This window comes from Akebia trifoliata, chromosome 15, assembly GCF_017979445.1.
Source record: "Akebia trifoliata isolate Shusen 1 chromosome 15, ASM1797944v1, whole genome shotgun sequence".
Lineage (NCBI taxonomy): Eukaryota > Viridiplantae > Streptophyta > Magnoliopsida > Ranunculales > Lardizabalaceae > Akebia > Akebia trifoliata.
Genome location: NC_141389.1, coordinates 26,905,366 through 26,925,810, shown reverse-complemented (window position 1 = coordinate 26,925,810; position 20,445 = coordinate 26,905,366). Strand labels below are relative to the sequence as shown.

The 20,445-nt window shown below is 32.7% G+C and overlaps 2 protein-coding genes across 2 annotated transcripts; both read left to right on the top strand.

The window, feature by feature from the left end:
* The first annotated feature begins 8,104 nt into the window (after positions 1 to 8,104).
* LOC147384912 (uncharacterized) lies at positions 8,105 to 10,678 on the top strand. Its single transcript, XM_086424721.1, has 4 exons — positions 8,105 to 8,450; positions 9,298 to 9,408; positions 10,144 to 10,224; positions 10,352 to 10,678. The coding sequence occupies exons 1-4, from the start codon at positions 8,208 to 8,210 to the stop codon at positions 10,424 to 10,426; spliced, it is 510 nt and encodes a 169-aa protein (XP_086280847.1). The 5' UTR covers positions 8,105 to 8,207; the 3' UTR covers positions 10,427 to 10,678.
* Positions 10,679 to 12,401: 1,723 nt separating this feature from the next.
* Positions 12,402 to 20,093, top strand: IPT2 (tRNAisopentenyltransferase 2). The gene is made up of 11 exons (XM_086426526.1): positions 12,402 to 12,781; positions 12,866 to 12,920; positions 12,996 to 13,075; positions 13,652 to 13,720; positions 13,816 to 13,888; positions 13,990 to 14,111; positions 15,111 to 15,185; positions 16,652 to 17,086; positions 17,256 to 17,331; positions 19,425 to 19,594; positions 19,725 to 20,093. The coding sequence occupies exons 1-11, from the start codon at positions 12,611 to 12,613 to the stop codon at positions 19,866 to 19,868; spliced, it is 1,470 nt and encodes a 489-aa protein (XP_086282652.1). The 5' UTR covers positions 12,402 to 12,610; the 3' UTR covers positions 19,869 to 20,093.
* Positions 20,094 to 20,445: the final 352 nt, after the last annotated feature.

The following is a 20,445-nucleotide window of genomic DNA, read 5'->3' as shown; positions in this document are numbered from 1 at the left end:
ACATGAAGATCAAAATCTTGAGGACTCGTAAAACTTTCGGAACTTGATGGTGAACCACAAAATTCTTCCCAACTATTAAGATATTTCAATAGTGGGTATGCTTTAATGTTACTAGCAAGAAGCGAGTGGAATGCATGTGATGTTTAATTGGTAAAATTACCATCAATTGCTTGGAAACATATAAATTATTTGATCAAATTGTGAACATGGATAGATTTTGGTATCTATTCTAGATTGCTTATTAAACTCTATTGTTTGGAATCCAACCTCATATCAATAGATCCCCTGTGAAAAATTCACAAGTTGAATTAGTAAATAAGAAAATGTTCGATTTAATTATTCAATTAAAAATTCAAATTTGATTTGACTCCTATTAATGGAATTCACTTTGATTAGTGAACTCGATATATGGGTAGCGGACATAAGATGAGATATTTGGTTTTAAAAACCATATTTTAGCAAGTCCAAGTAGATCATGAGCCTAAGTGGGAGTAATGTTATTGAATTCGTTCCTATTATGCAGAAGTACGAATCAGTAGGAAGTAAACAAATTCATGGTTCGATTTGTACTAGATTAGTAAAAAACTATGAACTTATATACATCTATTTTGATCACTATTAAAGATACCCTTACGTTTTTGTGGAGTTCATTTTTGTCACCAAATTTAGTGGGACCAACATAAAACATCGTCAATTTTTAGTGAAGTTGGAGGATTGTCATAAAGAAAGGTTGGGTAGGCAATAACTAAGCGAACCATTGAGCTTAGTCTACAGTCGATTTAGTTCTAATGTTAAACCACCTGAATCAGAGTAGTAGCGGGACTTGGAGCTCGACCATCGGTAAGCCACATTAATTGGAAGAAAATTTCAAGTTAAAATCATTGAGCTTAGTGTACAGCCCAGTTAACCTCTACCATTTTATTGACTTAATCTTCGAAGGACATTTGACTAGTACCACACCAGGACCTCATCCTTATTTTTTCATCAATTAACTATTCAAATGTTCGAATCCAGCCTAAACATCACAAATAATAGAAGTAAATTTAGAGGACCGAAGATTTCAAGAAAATTTGAAGATCACAACTAATCTTGAGGTGAAAACTACAAAAAGCCTCTACAATTTTCATATTGATAACATGTTCATGTGTGCCAAGTCTTCATCTCTGACATTAACATAAATGACATAAATTCCTGCTACAAAATAACCTATACAAACCAAATTTGTTTTAGAGTGGCAAATCATGAACTCAAATTACATTCGAGTAAATCAACGTACAAAGTAAAAAAATTTCATCCTCAAATTATTAGCCTCTACAATAAATTTTAACATATTAAACTAAAAACTTCACCTTATGTTATATTGAATGAATCCAAGGGGTCTTTTAACCAAGAAGTTGAATATGTGGGTATTATGTCATTTATATTAATCTTTCAGAAAAGACCCAAGTCAAGATACCATCAGTTGAAAACACAGACATATCTTCAATGCTGACCAAAATGTCTTTTTTTTAATTTATTTTTTTAAGTTTTAGTTTCAATTTTAAAAGGGTATGTTGCTTCATGCAAGAAAACTTACTGACACGTTCTGAATGAGTCAGAATACACAGAAAAGATGCCAGAAGAGACAGCTACTCACGTGGGCCCCAAGCTTTTACTTTCGCACGCGGTACAGTTAATAACACGTGTCATCACGTGAATGTTTTTCTTTATATTACGTTATAGTGAGGACTGAGGAAGACATCCTCTTTAGGTTCACACGTTAAAGAGTAGGAGTAGGAACCACCCTTAGTCATGGGTGAGTCTGTTTGTATTGAAGGCTGAGATGAGAGGATATTCCTAGTGATTTCCAAATCAATGGAATCTTAGATTCTTGGTTTTGATCTGTAAGAAATATGTACTTTTGTTCAAAATCTCAGCCGTACGTTTGATGGAGCCTCTCGTTTGAGTTTTGAAGAGTACATCAACGACCCTTTTATGAACTTTTATTTTAGAAAGAAATGGAGAATAATTGGAGGAGATCTGAAATGGGTCCACTAGATCTCACTGAGATCGATAAAATATCCAAAATAGGTCCACTAAGTCTGGTAGAGCCGTAGAGGTACATAAAACATCTCTAACATGTCAAAAAAAAGCTAAAATGGATTCCCTATAACTGAACTAGAGTTTTTCTAGACTACTAAAATTGAAGCAATAATAAAATTAAAAGGGTATTATTAAAAAAAATTAAAAATTAAAAATTTTAAAAAGAGAATTGTGATTGTCACACCAATTTTTACTAAAGCCACACCAATCATGTGCAATCTTTGATCATTTATATAGGAATTGGTGCGACAATGGTAACGCTCTAAAAAAAAGGAAAAAAAATGAGTTGAAAGGATTACGAGTTATACGGCAGACATGGTACGAGTATAGAACCATAGATCCTTTTCTTCGGGATACTCAAGGAAAAAGATGTGGTTTTGTGCCCTTGCTACGTTAGCTGCGACCACGTCTGATTTATTGCATGCATATGTTTGTTCTATTGAAAATGACTAATGATAAAATGACACGTTAAATTCTATGTGATTTGTAAAGGATTGACGTGGCAACTGCATAGAATCATAGATATTTTTCCTTATGTATCTTGAAGAAAAAGATCTATGGTTCTGTGAAGTTGCCACATCAACAACATACGTTCAATAAAGTTATAAATATTTTTGGAAAGAAGAAGAAGAGAAAAGGTAAAACTTATTATACTCAGATATACTTGTTTATGAGATATAAATCTTGAGACAAAGTGAGTCGGACCATCATTGTGTTTTATTATGTAGATACTTAGAATATACTTATAATAATGTTTATAAGATTTTATAACAATGGATTGATTCTCTCTAAAATTTGAAAAGTGCACATTGTCGACAAGGATTTATATCTTCACCATCTATAATTACATTGTCTTCTTTCAACTTGTAACTTGATTCATGTTTTGGAATCATTTTCCAAGTGTTGATCCATTATATATTCGAGGAAATATGATTGAGGGGGTAAATCTCGAGGAGTTGATGGCAAAACAGCTCTTATTGAAGAGAGTTGCAATTCATATCGTACACATCTATGGAACCCCCGAACTTGTCCACGTTAGGGAGTCGATCGAGTATACCACTTGGTGAGTCGTATTATCAGGACTCATAAAACAAAGCTTGTAAAACTTAAATTAATATATTAATTTAATATTTTTTAAATTACCAAAATGGTATTGAATTCAACTTTTAGTATCTAATTAATTTCAATTTTCAAAAATTGATACCAAAGTTAAATGTATTATTCTTTTACAAATACGTAATTTTAAAGATATGAGTCTTAACTTCCCCCAATTTCACACTGTTATAACTGTTGTAACAATAATACCCACCAAACTTACACTAGTAGGATGGTTTACAGGGTTCATATATAACTACTTGATTTTCTTCAAAATTTTACAACAGATCTATACCGGATCGTATACATCTAGAGAGGAGGGTTAAAATCCCACTCTTGCACCTTAGATCTTGCCACATAGATCTCTCATTAAGCGTGCATTAGAAAAAAATGATTCTTAGACATCTATGCAACAAGATTTAAGGGTGGTAGATTGGCGCTTTATACATTGCAGACTGTTCTAACACCCACTCAGCGCCAAGACGCAGAGTTAGAGATACTAACCAAACTCATTCTTGAGGTACACTTGCTCTGATACCATGTTAAAGACCATGTGCCATCATCTCGCTTTATATATTGCACATCCCAATAGTACCAAGGCAATCTGGGACTATTCTAACATAACGTACTAAATCATATACTTCTACGCTCAATCACACGTGATTATTATGTTAGTATCTCTGCATGCATGACTGCATAACATGTTTACTGGAAAGGAAAATCAATGTGACCCATAATATGTATTAAGATCTTTATGGGTTAGGTTTGGGTCTCATTAAGCTATCTCAAATCCCAACTTGGTAATTTACATCAGCTCCAAGCCCAATACATATAGTAGTTTTAATCAATTGGGGTATTTGATTTGACAGAGGCCCTAGTCAAGCCCAAACCTAATCAACTCTAGTTGGTTATGAAGTAAGCCCAATAAAAAGTCTGTAGTAGTTGCAACCGAAGCCCAGGCCCATATTTATTGGGCCTAAAAGTCCACCAAACCATGGTGAATCACACCCACTATATACCTTTCTACTTTAGTCTCAGAGATTCTCTGATTTTTTTTTTTTTAAATTCGTAAAGTTCTCCAAATAAGGGACTAGCCAACTAGATCGATGAATCAACAAATTAATTGGTGATTTATTGACTAATCATAGAATGTGGTAATATTTTTATCCTTCACCCTCAATATTTTTTCTTCAAACGTTCAAATGTCAAACAACAAGATGGGGTTCTAGGGAGGTTGAAGATTATGAAGTTTGATAAAGAAGCCCAAAAACATCGATATTCCCTGAAAATTTTCCAGTTTTTTAAGAAAAATTCTCGAATTTATCCAAATTAACAGAATTGTACCCCCAGCAAATATTACCCGAATTGAACTTTGTTACTATGTCTTCTACATCCACTAGATGCCCAAATATCAAGCCAACTTAAGAGATTTTCTATGGTGAAACCAACCTAATGAGGTGAACTTGACCATTGAAATTCAGTATTTCCTCCTTTTGGGGGGGCCTTCTTGACCATTTTTTCCTGGACTGCAAGGAGTGGACTCTGAAAATATCTCCAACCTAGTTGAATCTTCCGGATGATCACACTAAACTGTAATGACCCAAATTGCTTAGGCCCATTGATTCAATGGGCCGGGCTAGGTAGTTATTGAATGGGTCAGTTTGATTCAACTCTTGTTATTTGTGGATGTATGATTGTGCATTTTCATAGAAAAATCATTTTCTCCATGAAAAAAAATCCTGCCTTGGCACGGAAAATGATTGTAGCTTTTTTTTGTGGTCAAGAGGGCACCACGTCAACAAGATACCAAAATCACTTGTGAGTTCAATAGCCATCCATTTTCAAAGCTCTTGATGTAGTTAATATATATATGGTTGGCATTCGGAGGCCCTAAAGAGAGCCAAACGTAGTGCCAAATATTTTTTCAATGTACGGGTTAGAAGTTTCGGAAAGGGCTGATTTTTGATGAGAATGATCTCTATGGTAAAAATCAGTCCATTCTAAAACTTCAAACCCCTATTTTGAAAAATGTTTGATTCTCTTTAGGGCATTCGAATCCTTTATATATATATATATATATATATATTCAAATCTTGTTTAGAAAATGAGACTACATAGTTGAGGTTGTATTTTGTGTCAACGTGACATTGTCTCGATTTTTGAAAAAGTACCACAGGGAACTACATAAAAAAGGTATTGTAGAGGATGCAATGAAACACAAACAAGCATTTTCTAAGAAGACCCGATGTTTAAGACTATTTTTTCTAGAATTTTTTTATTTATTATTTCATTCCAAAAAAGATTCTTTCCGGTTATGACATAATTGTTGTGTAAATGTCTTGTATTTTGTTGGCATTACATTTGAGTTGCATCGGTGTAGGGAGTAGTGCCCCCTTTCTAGGGGCGTAGGAGTGGAGTCCCTGCACCAATTTTTTTAGGATTACAAAAAATGTTATTGTATGATATTTTCTTAAGGATTTTCTATTTTCGGGAGATAATCATATTTTAGTAATTCTCGATCTTATAAATAGAGATTTGTACGGTTGTAAGACTTGAAAGAAAATAATGATTATTCTTTTTCTAATCCATGGAAGTAGGCACACAACTGAACCACGTAAATCCTAAAGATAACACATCCTTTAAAATGAGTTAAGATTGAGTGATAAATTCACAAATAACAACACACTTGTCGGCAACTCAGTGACGACATGCATAATCATCAACACTACTCATCATTTGATGGCCTCACTTGAGTGTATCCTACGATCATTATCGATTTAAAGGAACGATCGCAACCGTACAATCTAATGATAATATTTTAATGGACCCCCACATAAAGAAATGAAAAGAGAAAAAAAGGAGATACCTTTAACTTGTTATAATGGAAGTCTAGCACTCCTTTGACCTAATCTTACCAGATAAATAATAATAATAATAATTAAGAGAAAAAGAGGGGAATCTTTCTTTGAAGTAGTCCTTGTTGGAAAGGTTAAAGTTGGCTGATCAAATTGCTTCCTTTTCTCCTAATCTGCCTTGACCCCTACGGTTCTCATTCCTCTCTGTGTAGGTAAGCCCTTACTGTCTACTCCACAACCAAGGCATCTGGCTTAAGCATCCCTCTTCAAATAAAAAAAAAATGAAGATTTACCAGCACTCCTTAGGGACCTTTCAACAAAATAGTATTTTACATTCCATCAAAATCAATAAACAATAAATAAATTTAAAATAAAAAATAAAAAAAATAAACTCACTTTTTTCTTTGTGAGTTTATTATATTGCCAACCCATTTTGTTGTTGTTGTTGTTGTGTAAATTGTCTTGTATTCTTTTGCATTACGCAAAATTAAGCCTCAAGTCCGATTTTTTTTTAAGGGATATGAAAAGGGCAATTATGTAATATTTTCTTAAGAATTTTCTATTTTTAGAGAAGATTTACATGTTTTTGTAATTCCCGATTTTATAAATAAATATCTCTAGGACTGTAAAATGTACGAGAAAATTGTGATTGTTCTTGTTCTGTAAATCCTTGTGCTTTATGTGATTTTGTCTCTTTGCTTTTTCAAAATTTTCACATTTTTATCACACACTAAACAAGGAAATTAAATATAGAAAATCATTTTATTTTTTAATTAATGACCACAACAACATTTTTTGTGTCTTCCTCTTCTCAAAAGAAAAAAAAAAAATTATTGTATTTGACTGAGAAATGCCTTTGTTACTAAATTCATTCCTATAGATCAAACTGAGAACTAGTGCGTAATGAATCAGTTTGTCGTACGATTTGTATTGAGTCTCTAAGAAACCATCGAATCATCCCGTTATGCAGAATTTCATCTTTGGGTTTTGCCAAACACCAAATAATAAAGATACAACATTTTCTTTTCGAGAAATATCATTATGCCTCTTCATTCTATAAGAAATGCATATTTATAAATAATAATAAAAAATTCTTCTGTTTAACTCTTAATTATTTTTTTAACATTATAGTTGTACTTATAACTTATAACTTGCATGATTGAATTAGCCAAATTGTTTGTTTAAAACTTTTTATTTATTGATTACTATAACCTTATTTTGTGTGCCATGGTTTTGGTGTGTATTAAAAAATTTGGTGCGGCAATGATAATCGTCGATTTTTTGTTGCTGGTTGGCAAGTTAAGGAGTTGCCACCTATGAGGGAGCCGCCATGTTGCGATGCATTATAACATCAAAATTCATTCCCTCACTGTCCCTATGTCCAACTAGCCTTACTAAGAGTCATCCACCCTCAAAAAAGACCTCGAGATTCTAAAAAATAAATTCTTGAGATTTGTAACAAATATCAAGATCTTGTTTTACGCATCTCAAAGTCTTTTTGACTGTGGATGAAACCTAGTAAAACCTTCTTCCTCACTATCTTAGTAAGGAAAGGGTTTCTCATACATTTTTATGTGTGTTTGTGTCAGTTAACCCCACAAGTGTGGGGTTAACCGTAGTAATTAGTTGAAACTGCCAATATACCAACTTAGGAAAATAACAATCTTACTAACCAAAGGAGGCCCCCCATTTAGATCCTTCTCCAAGCTTTCATAAAATAATAAATGTAAAATAATAAAAAAAGAGAAATTAATAATAATAATAAAAAATCAACTCATATCTTCTTTAAATTACATATTTACATTCTTTTTGTTGTTGAAGTCAAATATGTTTTTGAGTAATGGTGGAGAAAATCAAGGCTTTTTTCAAAGCATCTCTCCATTCAACAAGATAAAACCTACCCTCTTTTAATAAAGTTTGTAGGCATTTTGGTAAATTCACTCTATTCTTTTTGTATTATTTGGTCCTAAAGAAAGCTGATTGGCTCTTTGAAACATTTCAAACCAATATTGTTTATAAGCACACTTGTAATAGGAGAAAGAAAGTCATCATTCCAAAGCAAAAGCAAAAGAAAGAAGAACAAAGAAGAAAAGAAAGAAATAAAAGATAGAATTCCAAATAAGAGAAGGGTTTGTTTGTTTGTTTGTTTGTTTGTTTGTTGTTGTAGAGGAAAAAATGCAGACATTAGAGCAACAACAGCCACAGATTCAGAAGGTTATTAAGAGCTCGGGAAGTATGAATTATAGTGGGTGCCTATCAACAATGGAAGATAAGGATGATATGTCGAGATCCGCTCTTACGACGTTTCGAGTTAAGGAAGAAGAGATTGAGAAGAAGAAGATGGAAGTGAAGGAGAAGGTTCAAGCTCAATTGGGTCGCGTCGAAGAAGAAACGAAACGTTTGGCCGATATTAGAGAAGTAAGTTTTTTTTTTTAATTTCTATGATATATACTTATATACATCAACATGACTATGGTACCTAGATCACACAAAATATTTATAATAATTAACTCTGGGTTTTGTGTCCCCTAAAGTGTATTAATTTTTTATTTATAAACATACAATCTATTTTCACCCAAAAGAGGGGAGAGAAATCCCGCGAACCCATGACTCAAATAACATGAAATTAAATCCTGACAGTTGAAACACGAAATCCAATGGTCAGAATAAAATACGTATTTCAAGGATACATCATGTAATCCTTATGATAAATATCAACCCTTGTATTTGTGTTTAATGGTTGGAATTATACTTGGCTTATTATAAGTTTGGTTAATATTTGTGAGTATTGATATCATAATCTGAGTTCAAAACCCACCTTCACCTATTAATTACTGATCATTAACGAACTTTAGCAACTTATTAACCAAGCTTACAACTTAATCTTCCTTAAAATTTTCTATCTTTGTATTGGATATTTTCCAAATTGATAAGTTATTTTATTTTTATTTTAATAAAAATGTATCAATTTTATACTGTAAGAAATTTTATATTACAAAAAATAAATGTTACAAATTTCGTGATATATATATTATTTATTGGATTTTGAACATGAAGACTCATATCCTCAACTTTTGTACCATTTGTTGTATTTATATCTGTAGCTTGGCATAGTGGATTATATTAATCATTTTTTAAGAAATTTCGTAAATCTTATTCCGATATCTACTAATAAGTTGTATTTTTATTTTATAACTACAATACTTGCATGGAAACATTAATAGTCCCAATTTCTAATTACTTGGAAGAAATTCAATTATAATAGGAGCTTGAAGCACTAGCAGATCCGACGAGGAAGGAAGTCGCTATAGTGCGTAAGAAGATTGACATAATTAATAAAGAGTTAAAACCTCTCGGACAGAGCTTCCAAAAGAAGGTGAGCCATTAACTACTACTATTGTTTTTTTTTTTTTTATAATGATGGGGTTCCGGGCTTATAGGCCCGACTAGCAGGGGCGAGGCAATTGACCTCTTAAAGCACCATATCTCACCCAAATCTCTTTGGTACATGCAATACCCCACAAAACACACATACTGGGAGAGTAGGGATAAATCTTTGTGAGTGGCCAACGAAAGGGCTTGAACTCAAGATCTCTTCCTTTTTGGAGGGATGTCTTGGCCACTGTGCTAAACAACCGTTAGTTTACCACTACTATTGTTGTTGTTTCTTTAATTCTTGTTATTTCCTTTAATTTCTTGAGAAAAAATGAATTTTATGAGAAAATGTTTCCCTTGTTTGATTAGTTTTGTGAAGAAATAAAATTTTGCCATTCTGAAGAAAAATTCAGATGCCCATGGATTTTGTTTGGCAATTACTTTCCTATCTTTCAGCAAAATAATACTTTCAGGAAAATGAATTTTTGGCAAAATTTCACAATTGAACGTTAAATTCTCCCATTCCTACGAGAAAATCATTTCCCCCATGGCATCAGTTAGGAAAAAAATTGTTTCTAGGAAAATGGTTTTCTAACTTAAATGCATAATCAAACACATTAAAATTTTGCACTTTAGACACCATGTTTATTTATCTTTGGTAATTAATTTTAATCAAATGGTCACATTGAGAAATCCAAATTAACATAATGAGAGTGGGTTTTTTGGTTGATCAAAGGAGAAAGAATACAAAGAAGCCCTTGAGGCCTTCAACGAGAAGAACAAGGAGAAAGCTCAACTAATTACCAAATTAATGGAGGTAAATCTTGATCTTCTTAATAAATAAAATTTAATGGTCTCTTTATTCTCGTTTCTAACTTTTGTGGAATTTTTTTTTTTCTTAATTTTTTTTTAATTTTAAAAATCTTATTTGATCTTGTGAGCAGTTAGTAAGTGAAAGTGAGAGATTGAGGATGAAAAAGCTGGAGGAGCTAAGCAAAACTATTGATTCCCTAAACTAAGATGTGCTAATGGTGATAAGTGACTAGGCTTGCTTGTTCTGTTTCATAGCACTTTTTTTTTTCTTTCTTTTTTTCTTTTGTGTGTATTGAAACTTGTGTATTATATGGTTGGTTTGTGTTATTTTATTTCATTAAGGTTTGATTTAGAGAGGAAATAACCTTTAAATGGGTTTGTAACTGATCTTATTTCATGACTTTGGACCTCCTCTTTCTTGCTTTTTCATCACTTGTATCTCTATTAATTGTTCTTGATTCCCTTATCTACTTAATTGATTTTTTTTTAACCAAGTGGATTATCTTATTTTTTTGGAGTAGTGGGTATTGTTAAACTTCATTAGTTGGATTATTAATCAGGATTGTGTAGGTCTATTTGTTTGTTAATTTTTATGTTATAACTCAAAAGAACGTTGATGGAAATAATAAAAGTAGATACGATCGATCATTCTCAATATTAAAAACTTGGCTTTGGACAGAATAAAATGAAGAAACAACATTTGTTTAGCTGATCCCAAATCTTTCAAATAATGCATTGTTATTGTTCTTGTTGTTTATAAGCAACCAACAAGTGTATCTTATGATTGGAGGATAATAACAAGGATACTATTCTATTCTTTGTTTTCAAAAAATTGGGATATATGTTAATGCAAATATCCTACCCAAAATGTTAATACTGTTATGTAGTTTTAGTTTTTCATTCATAATTATCTTTTAGTAGTATATGCACATGAGATGGAACTTCTATTTTTTTGAATATTTTACAATAAGATTTGTTAGGATAGACTATTTGTATTTACCCACCAAGGGGTTAGTTGAGATAGCAAGGGCAACTAGGTATGTTTTTCAGGTCACACCTTCGAGTCTCTATACGTCCCTTCACATAAAGTGGTATATTTAACTATTGTCACATGCAGGTAGGTGGCATGTGTAGCCTGTCAAAGTTAAAAAAAAAAAAAGAAAAAGATTAGACTATTTGTATTTGAAAAAAAAATGAAAGTTTATTTCGTATACACTCTTAAAAATATGATTATTATTTTTTATGCCTTTAATTAAGGGTTTTGACAACTATTTAATGATAGTTTAGTATAATCTTTTGAGACTTATTTTATTTTAGAGGCGTGATAATCTAACACCCCCTACGCCACATGACAGAACCATAGATCATTTGCCTCAGGATACATAAGAAAAATATTCACAACTTTGTGTATCCCAAGGCAAATGATATGTGGTTGAGTGATGGGGACGTTAGAAAATCATTATTCTCTATTTTATTTGTAATTTTATGAAAGGAAGATAGCTTTTGGTTGCTTATGCCCCATGCTCAAGTCATATGTAGGGGATTTATACTTGAAAAGTTGGATCTTATTTACGTTATTAATTCAAGCCAGCTATTTAATAACTTTACTATGTAACGAGAGAAAGGTGGTGTTATTTAACAAAATCCACATTAAGTGATTTTTATTTTAAATCGTAAAAATGTCCTTGTAGCTTAGCTTATATTCTTGACTAAGGTGAGCTTCTTTATCTCCAAAAGTGAAGAGTAACGGAGAGAAATCCTTTTAAAATATTTTATAATTCCAACTACGCTCCTAGAACTGTTTTAAGATTTTTTAAAATTTCAAAGTTATCCTAAGTTCTTTCCTGTCAATCCAAATATGATCAAGAAAAAATGAGTTTATCTTCTCTTCTCTTAATGAGTTTCTTTTCTCTCCACTTCTTCCAATCCAAATATAGTCATAATCTACTCAAACTTATAATCAATCCATTATCTTTTTTTGGATCATTTCAACTTGCCTTTGAGAAAAATCCTTTTTTTTTTTTTTTATTTAAAATTTTTAAATACCCTTAATTACACTGTCTTCTACTCCAAAATACATATCTTAATAAAGTCTGAAAGATGAAATAGATAAAAGCTTAGGATTGAAGATTACTGAGTCTGGGAAGAAAAATCTAAGGTTTTTTTTGTTACATGTGGAAGATGGCAGCATTTAAGTCATTTTTCATTAATATATTAGAGGAGACTAAGGTCAAGGGGTATGTTATTTGTATGAAACATAAGGGGACTTTCTCAAATATTCTAAAAAATATCAAGGGGTATGTTGTTTTTATCTCTGAAACTATTTTAAGAGCTAGATTCGTTCGACCAACTGTGTTGAAGTTTGGTGAGAGAGAGAGAGAGAGAGAGAGATGGAAACTGTTGAATCTCAAGAGAGCTTAAACCCTAAAAATCCAATAAAAATCCCTAACAAACCAAAAGTGGTGATTGTGATGGGGGCTTCTGGTTCTGGAAAATCACGGCTCGCCATCGATCTCGCCTCGCACTTCTCCATCGAGATCATCAATGCCGACTCCATGCAGGTTTCATTCTTCACCTCTCCAATCCCTAAAATCAAATCTAAAATTTCAAATTTCACCTATTTTTCTGAATCTCTGTTGTTTTAGGTCTACAAAGGACTCGATATCCTCACTAATAAGGTCCCCTTCCAAGACCAGAAAGGTTCACCATCTCTCATTCTCCTTATTTTGATTTTAGGTTTTGGATTGTTGGTGATGATTCATGATTTTATTGTAGGTGTGCCGCATCATCTTTTGGGGACCGTTAGCCCAAACGTCGAATTCACGTCGAAGGATTTTCGTGATTCCGCAATTCAGGTCGCTACTTTTCTCTGTTTTACAGTAGTTATTGTTAATTTCAGTTATATAAATTGGAGACTAAAAGAAATAGTTTAGATTACAATACAATTTAGGGTTTAAGGTCGGGTTTTTTAGTGCTGCTATTGGCACCCAAACTTTTACTTATTACACCTCAATGAAAAATAAAGAAAATAAGTGCATAGTTGATACCAAGTAAAAGTTGGGGTGCCGATGGAAGCTCTCTCTCTCTCTTTGGGGCTAGATTTTTTTTTTTTTTTTTTTTTGGGTTTAGGATTTTATATGAGGCTAATCATAATTGTAAACAACTACTGAAATTGTTGAAATGAATGTTATACCGTTTTTTAATGTTGAGAGTATTATTTGAGTCAAACCTTTGTAATGTTTGAAGTGTGATTAATCTTTAATTGAGGTGTGATAAATAATTTAAGAAATTGGGGCTCTAGTAGGAGCTCTTTTTTTTTTTTTTTTGTTCTTCTTAATTAATTAAGGTTCCACTGTGATTTTATATTCAATGTGTGGGTGACGTGTGTGCTTGTTTTATCACTCATTTCAGTAATAATTTGAAAATTTCAGATTGTAGAGGATATTTTATCCCGAAACCACTTGCCCGTCATTGTTGGTGGTACGAATTACTATATCCAGGTATCATTATTGGTCTCTCTAGAGTTGCAATTTTACTATTTATTCTGAATTGGAATTTCCGTTTATACATTTTATCTTTTTGATATTGTGTTTAGGCGCTTGTGAGTCCATTCCTTTTAGATGATTCGATTGAAGACATGGATGATTGTTGCTTGAATGGCTCACCTGGTGAATAACTCTTTGTTTTGTTTTTTTTTTCCCTTTTACTATGACTCACTACTGTGGTTGTGATTCTTTTAGTAAATTTATGTCGATCATATATTTGGCAGGAGATAAGCAACCGGATTATAAATTTGAGTTGTTGAGTGATGGGTCCAATGTTAGCTATGAACGTCTTAAAGAGATTGATCCAGATGCAGCGAACAGGATTCATCCAAATGACTATAGAAAAGTAAGGGTTTTGATTAATTCAGTATAGTTTTTACATTTTCCCCTAAAATAAAAGTATAGTTTCGTGCGTGTTCACATTTAAGTTTATATGATTGAGAATGCTAACTAATAATAAAGCTGGATGTTCTCCTCTAATTCAGTATATGATAGAATTCTTTATATTTAAGGAGTACGTTGTTTTGGTTGGGTGGACTGATGGAAGCTGTTCTCCCTCTATCACACACATGGCCACACATGCCATGGGTTTCATGACATTTATTTATTTATTTTTGATCCATGTGTTTTGTGACATTTATCTGTTTTTTTATTGTCTTTGATAAGGAGGTTCTTTTTTCTCCTTTTTATGATGTTTGTGACTAAATGAATAAAGAGTAATGATTTTCTGAGGCCCCCTCTGACACACGCCCCCATCACAGAACCATAGATCAGTTGCCTCGGGATACACATAACCATAAATCTTTTTCTTGTGAATCCCGAGGCAAATGATCTACGGTTCTGTGATGGGGGAGTAGGATGGCGTGTGTCAGTGGAGGGTGTCATATTATCACGACTCATGAATAAAAGATCTCCTAGCTTTCTATATGTTAATATTTAATTTTTGCCCCCTCTTTTTGTTTTAGTTGGGCTGCTATTATCCTGATAAGAATAGTTTAGAATACAGTGACAACCTCTGTCTTTTTTTATTTTATTTTTATTTTTCTAAACTTAAAATAATGAAGATAGGAAACCCATTTCATGCAAGTAATTTGTGCGGGGGGATGGAACACCTAAAATTTTCTACTGAGACAATTTAATCTCCCTTGACCTGCTCTTATTGTGTACCCAATATTCTGTAGCGTGTAATATATTCTAATTTTAAAAATGTAGAATGTCTAAGGTAAGTATGAAGTTGTAGAATGTCTAGCTACGTGATTTGTACCTGATAACATGATTATAGAAACTTATGCATGATGGTCTATGGTAATTTGATTATTTAAAACGCGGTTGCTGCTTCATGCAGGTAAATCAGTACCTTAGCTTGTACGCACGCTCAGGTGTCCTTCCAAGCAAACTTTTCCAAGGAAAGACATCAGAGGTTTGAACACATCAAAGATTACATTTGTGATTTCTTTTAGTCTGGGCGTTCCTTCTAAACTTTATGAATTTTAACTGTGAGTGAAAAATCAAAGAAAGTATTAAAATGTAGGTCATGCTAGATTTGATTCTCTGATGTAGTTTCTTTCTAGTTTCTGTAGTCCTGATCAACCATTATATTCTGAGAACTCACATCAGACCCTTATCATTGCTTCACAAAGTACTGGGTTTCTATTTTTTTTTTTTTTTGAACAATTTTTTTTAAATTTTTTTTCAAACTCTTTAGTGCTGGAAATTTATGTAAAACCTTCAATATAAAGGGTCACTTAAAAAATTTAGACCAAGTCTCTCTATAGTGTGTCATGCGTCCCTAAAACTAATATAACCATTGGGACAAATTGGGCTGATGGTGTGTGTGTTGAAGAGGGTTGGTCCAACCCTTTCATGCAGTCTGCAAGCATCAAAGTTGGACTCGAAACTTATAGTGATAATCATTTTTTTTTGTCAGGTTTGCATGAAATGCACAAACAAGCTCTTTGATTGCTATCACTTCCATTTTTAACTTTCTACAATTCTCTTGGTTTCTTGCAAAGTCTTTCCATTTTTTCTTTTACAATATTTTGTTTATACATTTGTTGGAAAGTAATGCTGTGATATTTATATGAAGGTGGTCTGTGTGGCAATACCACAAACCTGGGATCAAAAGCACTTTTTCACTCTTAAACCTATCAAAGGAAAAAATATATATATATATATAGGGTCCCGTTCGGCACCCTAAGTTTTACCACACACTTTAACAAACGCGTTTTGTCCTACAGGGTTAGAAGTTTCGGAATGAGCTGATTTTTGGTGAGGATGATCTCTATGGTGAGGAGATCATCCTCACCAAAAATCAGCTCATTCCAAAACTTCTAACCCCAGCAAAATTGATTTACAAAAAATGGATGGTCCACGATTTTTCAACGTGTAAACATGGGGCCAAACATTCGGAATGAGCTGATTTTTGGGAGGATGATCTTCTAATCATAGAGATCATCCTCACCAAAAATCAGCCCATTCCAAAACTTCTAACCCATGTAGGACAAAAAACGTTTGTTAAAGTGTGTGGTAAAACTTAGGGTGCTGAACATTTCCCATATATATATATATATATATTTGACTGTTCATCTAACTATGTGAGGCCCCCTTTTTCAAACTATTTTTTCTAAAACACTGTAAAATCGGCCTCAACCAAGTACGACCACCATTTCAAAGAGTATCGGAAAAGTTCACCTACACAGACTGGTTATTATTTTCTGAATCATTTATCTTTTAAAAATTCCCTTACTCAAACTTGGAAAAATTGTAGTAAATGTTGAACCAAGTCCAATGTTCTCTATCATGGATTACAACAGTGGCACATACAACATTACCATCATTTGCCATTTTATTACTGTTTGTAAAATAATGGTACATGTGGCAGGGCAGAAATGGGGTCGAGCAGATAACTTCAGATATGATTGCTGTTTTTTATGTGTGGATGCTTCTCTCCCAGTGCTGGACAAATACGTCGAGGAAAGAGTAGACTGCATGATTAGTGCTGGTTTACTGAATGAAGTCTATGACATTTACAGCCTGAATTCAGATTATACCCGAGGCCTGAGACAGGCTATTGGCGTCAGGGAGTTTGAGGATTTTCTGAGATTTTGCCTCTCCAACAAAGATATATTTTGTCCTCCTTTCAAACATGAAGATTATAACTCCTTTATGGAGACAGGTATCCCAGTGTCAACAAAGGACGATGCATTGTTGAAAGAGAATTTGACAGCAATTCTTAATTCCGATGGCAGTGCCCACAAAGGTTTGCTAAATGAAGCCATCAACAAACTAAAGGCAAACACCAGAAGACTTGTTCGTCGTCAGGTAAATTTTACTCAATTGACTTCTCTTTATGGTCTCCTCCGACATACATACCTTGTGAAAAATATTTGAAGGTTTAGTTGAGAAGCTTACTTTGCAATGATTGAACTTCAGAATATGGTGGTGTTACATATGAAATCTTAACTGTTAAAATTCCTTAATTGTTTGCCAGAAGAGGAGGCTTAATCGATTGAAGACATTTTTTGGATGGGACTTGCACTATGTTGATGCAACTGAAGCCTTGTTAGGTATGCTTTAAGAGTCCTCGACGACAACATATTCTAAATCAACATCTAAATATGAACTTTCATTGAGAAAGCTTAATCGACTGAAGACATTTTTCTTAAAATAATGCTCTTGACATTCTGCACAGATCTTAATAAATTTCTAAAAAGTTAATACATCATAGAAAAAAGAATAAATTAAGCATGTTTGCCCATCTTTTGTTATGGTTAAACCTTAACAATATATGTTTTCGAGTCAAACACCTTATATTTTATATCATAAATGCATTATTGATTCAACATTTACAAAAGCATAAATCATGTAGCAATCTTAATTTATCAGCCAAATCAAAGTCAAGTATCGAAGTACCAAGATAACAACAATAGCCAAGTAAAATCCATTTCCCACGATGACTCCAATCCGTATTGAATCCTAAAACAATGATTATGCTTCATGTTTTTTAAAGAGGGAATAAAACTGGGATTTTGTGTTTTATTCCCTTGAAGATTTTGTGTTTGATTATTTTGCAATAAATCAGGGCAAAACTTTTGATTCAAAGATTCAAACAGAAATGAGCCAACCATCACAAAATCTTCAAAGTGGTGTAAACAGGGGTTTAAATTTTCTGATTTGATTTTTGTTTTTTTTGTTTTTTTAAAAATAGTTTGATAAAGTTGTATAAGAAAGTTGTTTTAGGCATATTATAAATATTAGAAGGGGTAAATTTAGGGAAAATAAAAAATATAAAAAATGAAAATTAGGCTTAACCCTTGAGGATCTCTATTGAGAAACACTTTCCTTACTGAGTAAAATTGAGCTCAAATGGGATTATTATCAAATTGGCAATCCAACACCACAGCCTTCTAGATTTCATGGAAAAACTCAGATCCAAAAGAGAAAAAACTTTTTTTGGGGCTTGATTGAACTTCCACTGAACTCCCAAATTTAAAAGTAAAATTTACTTTTTTTTTTTGGGACAATGACCGCAAAGACTTATCTTTTGAAAATATGTACCAAAAAGTCCTTTCTAAAAAAATATGGACTCTTTAGTACCACATTATCAAATATTAGTCTAAAGGGAATTTTGAAGTGAAAATACTATAATTACCCTTTGAATGATTTTTGAAGTTTAAAGAAACATGTTTTTTTGAGAAAATTAGAGTTACTTCTATGTTTTATAATTAATGACACGCCCCTTAACTATGGGATCTCTTATAGATCAATTTAAAAAAAAAAAAACTTGTTTCACTTACCAAAACTAGTAATCTTTAAGTCAAATAGATAATGATGACCACACCAATGATGATGATGGAGATGAGTATGATCATCATCAAATTGATTTGTTTTATGTATATTAGATTTATTAAAATATATAAGTAATTTTAAATAATTAAAACATAATTTTAAAACTCGACTTGAATGTTGATTGAATTGATTCAACTCAAAAATTAGCAAGTCAACACAAATGAGTCAAATAAAGTTATATTGAATTTGGTTTTTAATAAATAAAATATTTATTTTTATTTTTCACAAAAATATTAATAACTAAATAAATTGGTCAAGTTTTTTATTTGACTCCTTATATTTTTGGATCAAATACATTGTAAAGTTGTTAAAAGGGTATTTCAAGTGTTTTTCTTAAAAAAATCTTTAAAAAATCCTTAATAGACTAATATTTTATTAAGTGGGACTTAAATGGTCTGAATTATTTACTAGGGGACTATACGGTTCATAAAATCTCAATAAAGAGTCCTTTAGAGTCGTTCTCCTTTTTTTTTCAAAGTTCTCAAAATTTTGTCCTCTACATCCCTGTGGCGGATAATGTGTTTGGGTCCCACAAGGTGAGCTCAATGACCCTTAGTAAGATAAGTTAGTAAAGCTAGACTCAACTCTATCTGCTCTTGGTCTCAAAGCATGCCTTCTCTAAATTTACTTAAGAGCCTCCCTCTGACATAAGCCCCCACAGAACCATAGATCATTTGTCTCGGGATACACTAGATGGTTTTGTGTATCCCTGTGATGGAGGTGTATGTTAGAGGGGGGCGTCAGAAAATCATTATTCATTTTCTTATAGTTGATTTCACACTAAATTTAATTAAATACACCCTCATTGCAGGTAACTCCAATGATTCATGGCCAAGACTAGTAGTTGAACCCTCGGTTAATATTATCAATTCATTCTTGTTGTGTGATGATGGGAGCTCATTTCCTGAGTCAGAGATGGCCAGTGGCACGCACAGACAGATATTAGTTCCAAGAGACTTATGGACTCAATATGTTTGTGAGGTTAGCAATGCTTGGAAACTTGGACATGATTGCTAAAATCTTGGTTTCATTCTGCTTTAACAGACAATGTTGTACAATGAACAACATTAGTTTTTAATATATGTTGGATGTTTGTGACTTCTCTTGATAGGCTTGTGGGAATCGGATCCTTCGTGGGTCCCATGAATGGGAACAACACAAACATGGGCGTGGGCATCGTAAGCGTATCCTCCATTTGAAGAAGTCTAAACAGTTCTTGCTTGATATAGAGCAGCAGCAGCAGCAGCAACAATAGTTTGCAGTTTAGAATAAACATACATCTGCATCATAACACAGCTCCCCAGTAATTCATATTTGCAGGGCATGAAACCAATTGATGGGGCAACCCCCAATTAATTTGGGACTGTAAAATTATAGGATGAATGTTTGTTAGCTATTAAAATTTGCATTTTCAGGCCTCTCCACACGTAAAGTTGTTGATCCCCCCCAAAAAATAAATAATGTTATTGAAGTTCTCAAATTAATTGATGGTATTTTAATGTACAGGATCATCTTTATGGGATCCCCATCAAATGTTCGATCATTTACTGCAGAGTGGTGATCCTATGTGCTGATTTAGGCCAGTAGTGGGGATGATCCTGCCACTTTTAATGCTTGATCCAACCTTCTTTTTTTATTGTTATTTTTTTTTTTAATTTCTCCAGAATGAGATAGATTTTCTATTTTTTATGAGGAAAATAATGCTTATTTGAAAATTTATTTCATGCAAAAATATTTTCCAGAACTTAATGAAGGAAACCAAAATGGGCTTTAATTAAAATTATTTTTCAGATAAAAAGAGAGGCATGTGAGTCTTTTTTGGATAGGTAAAG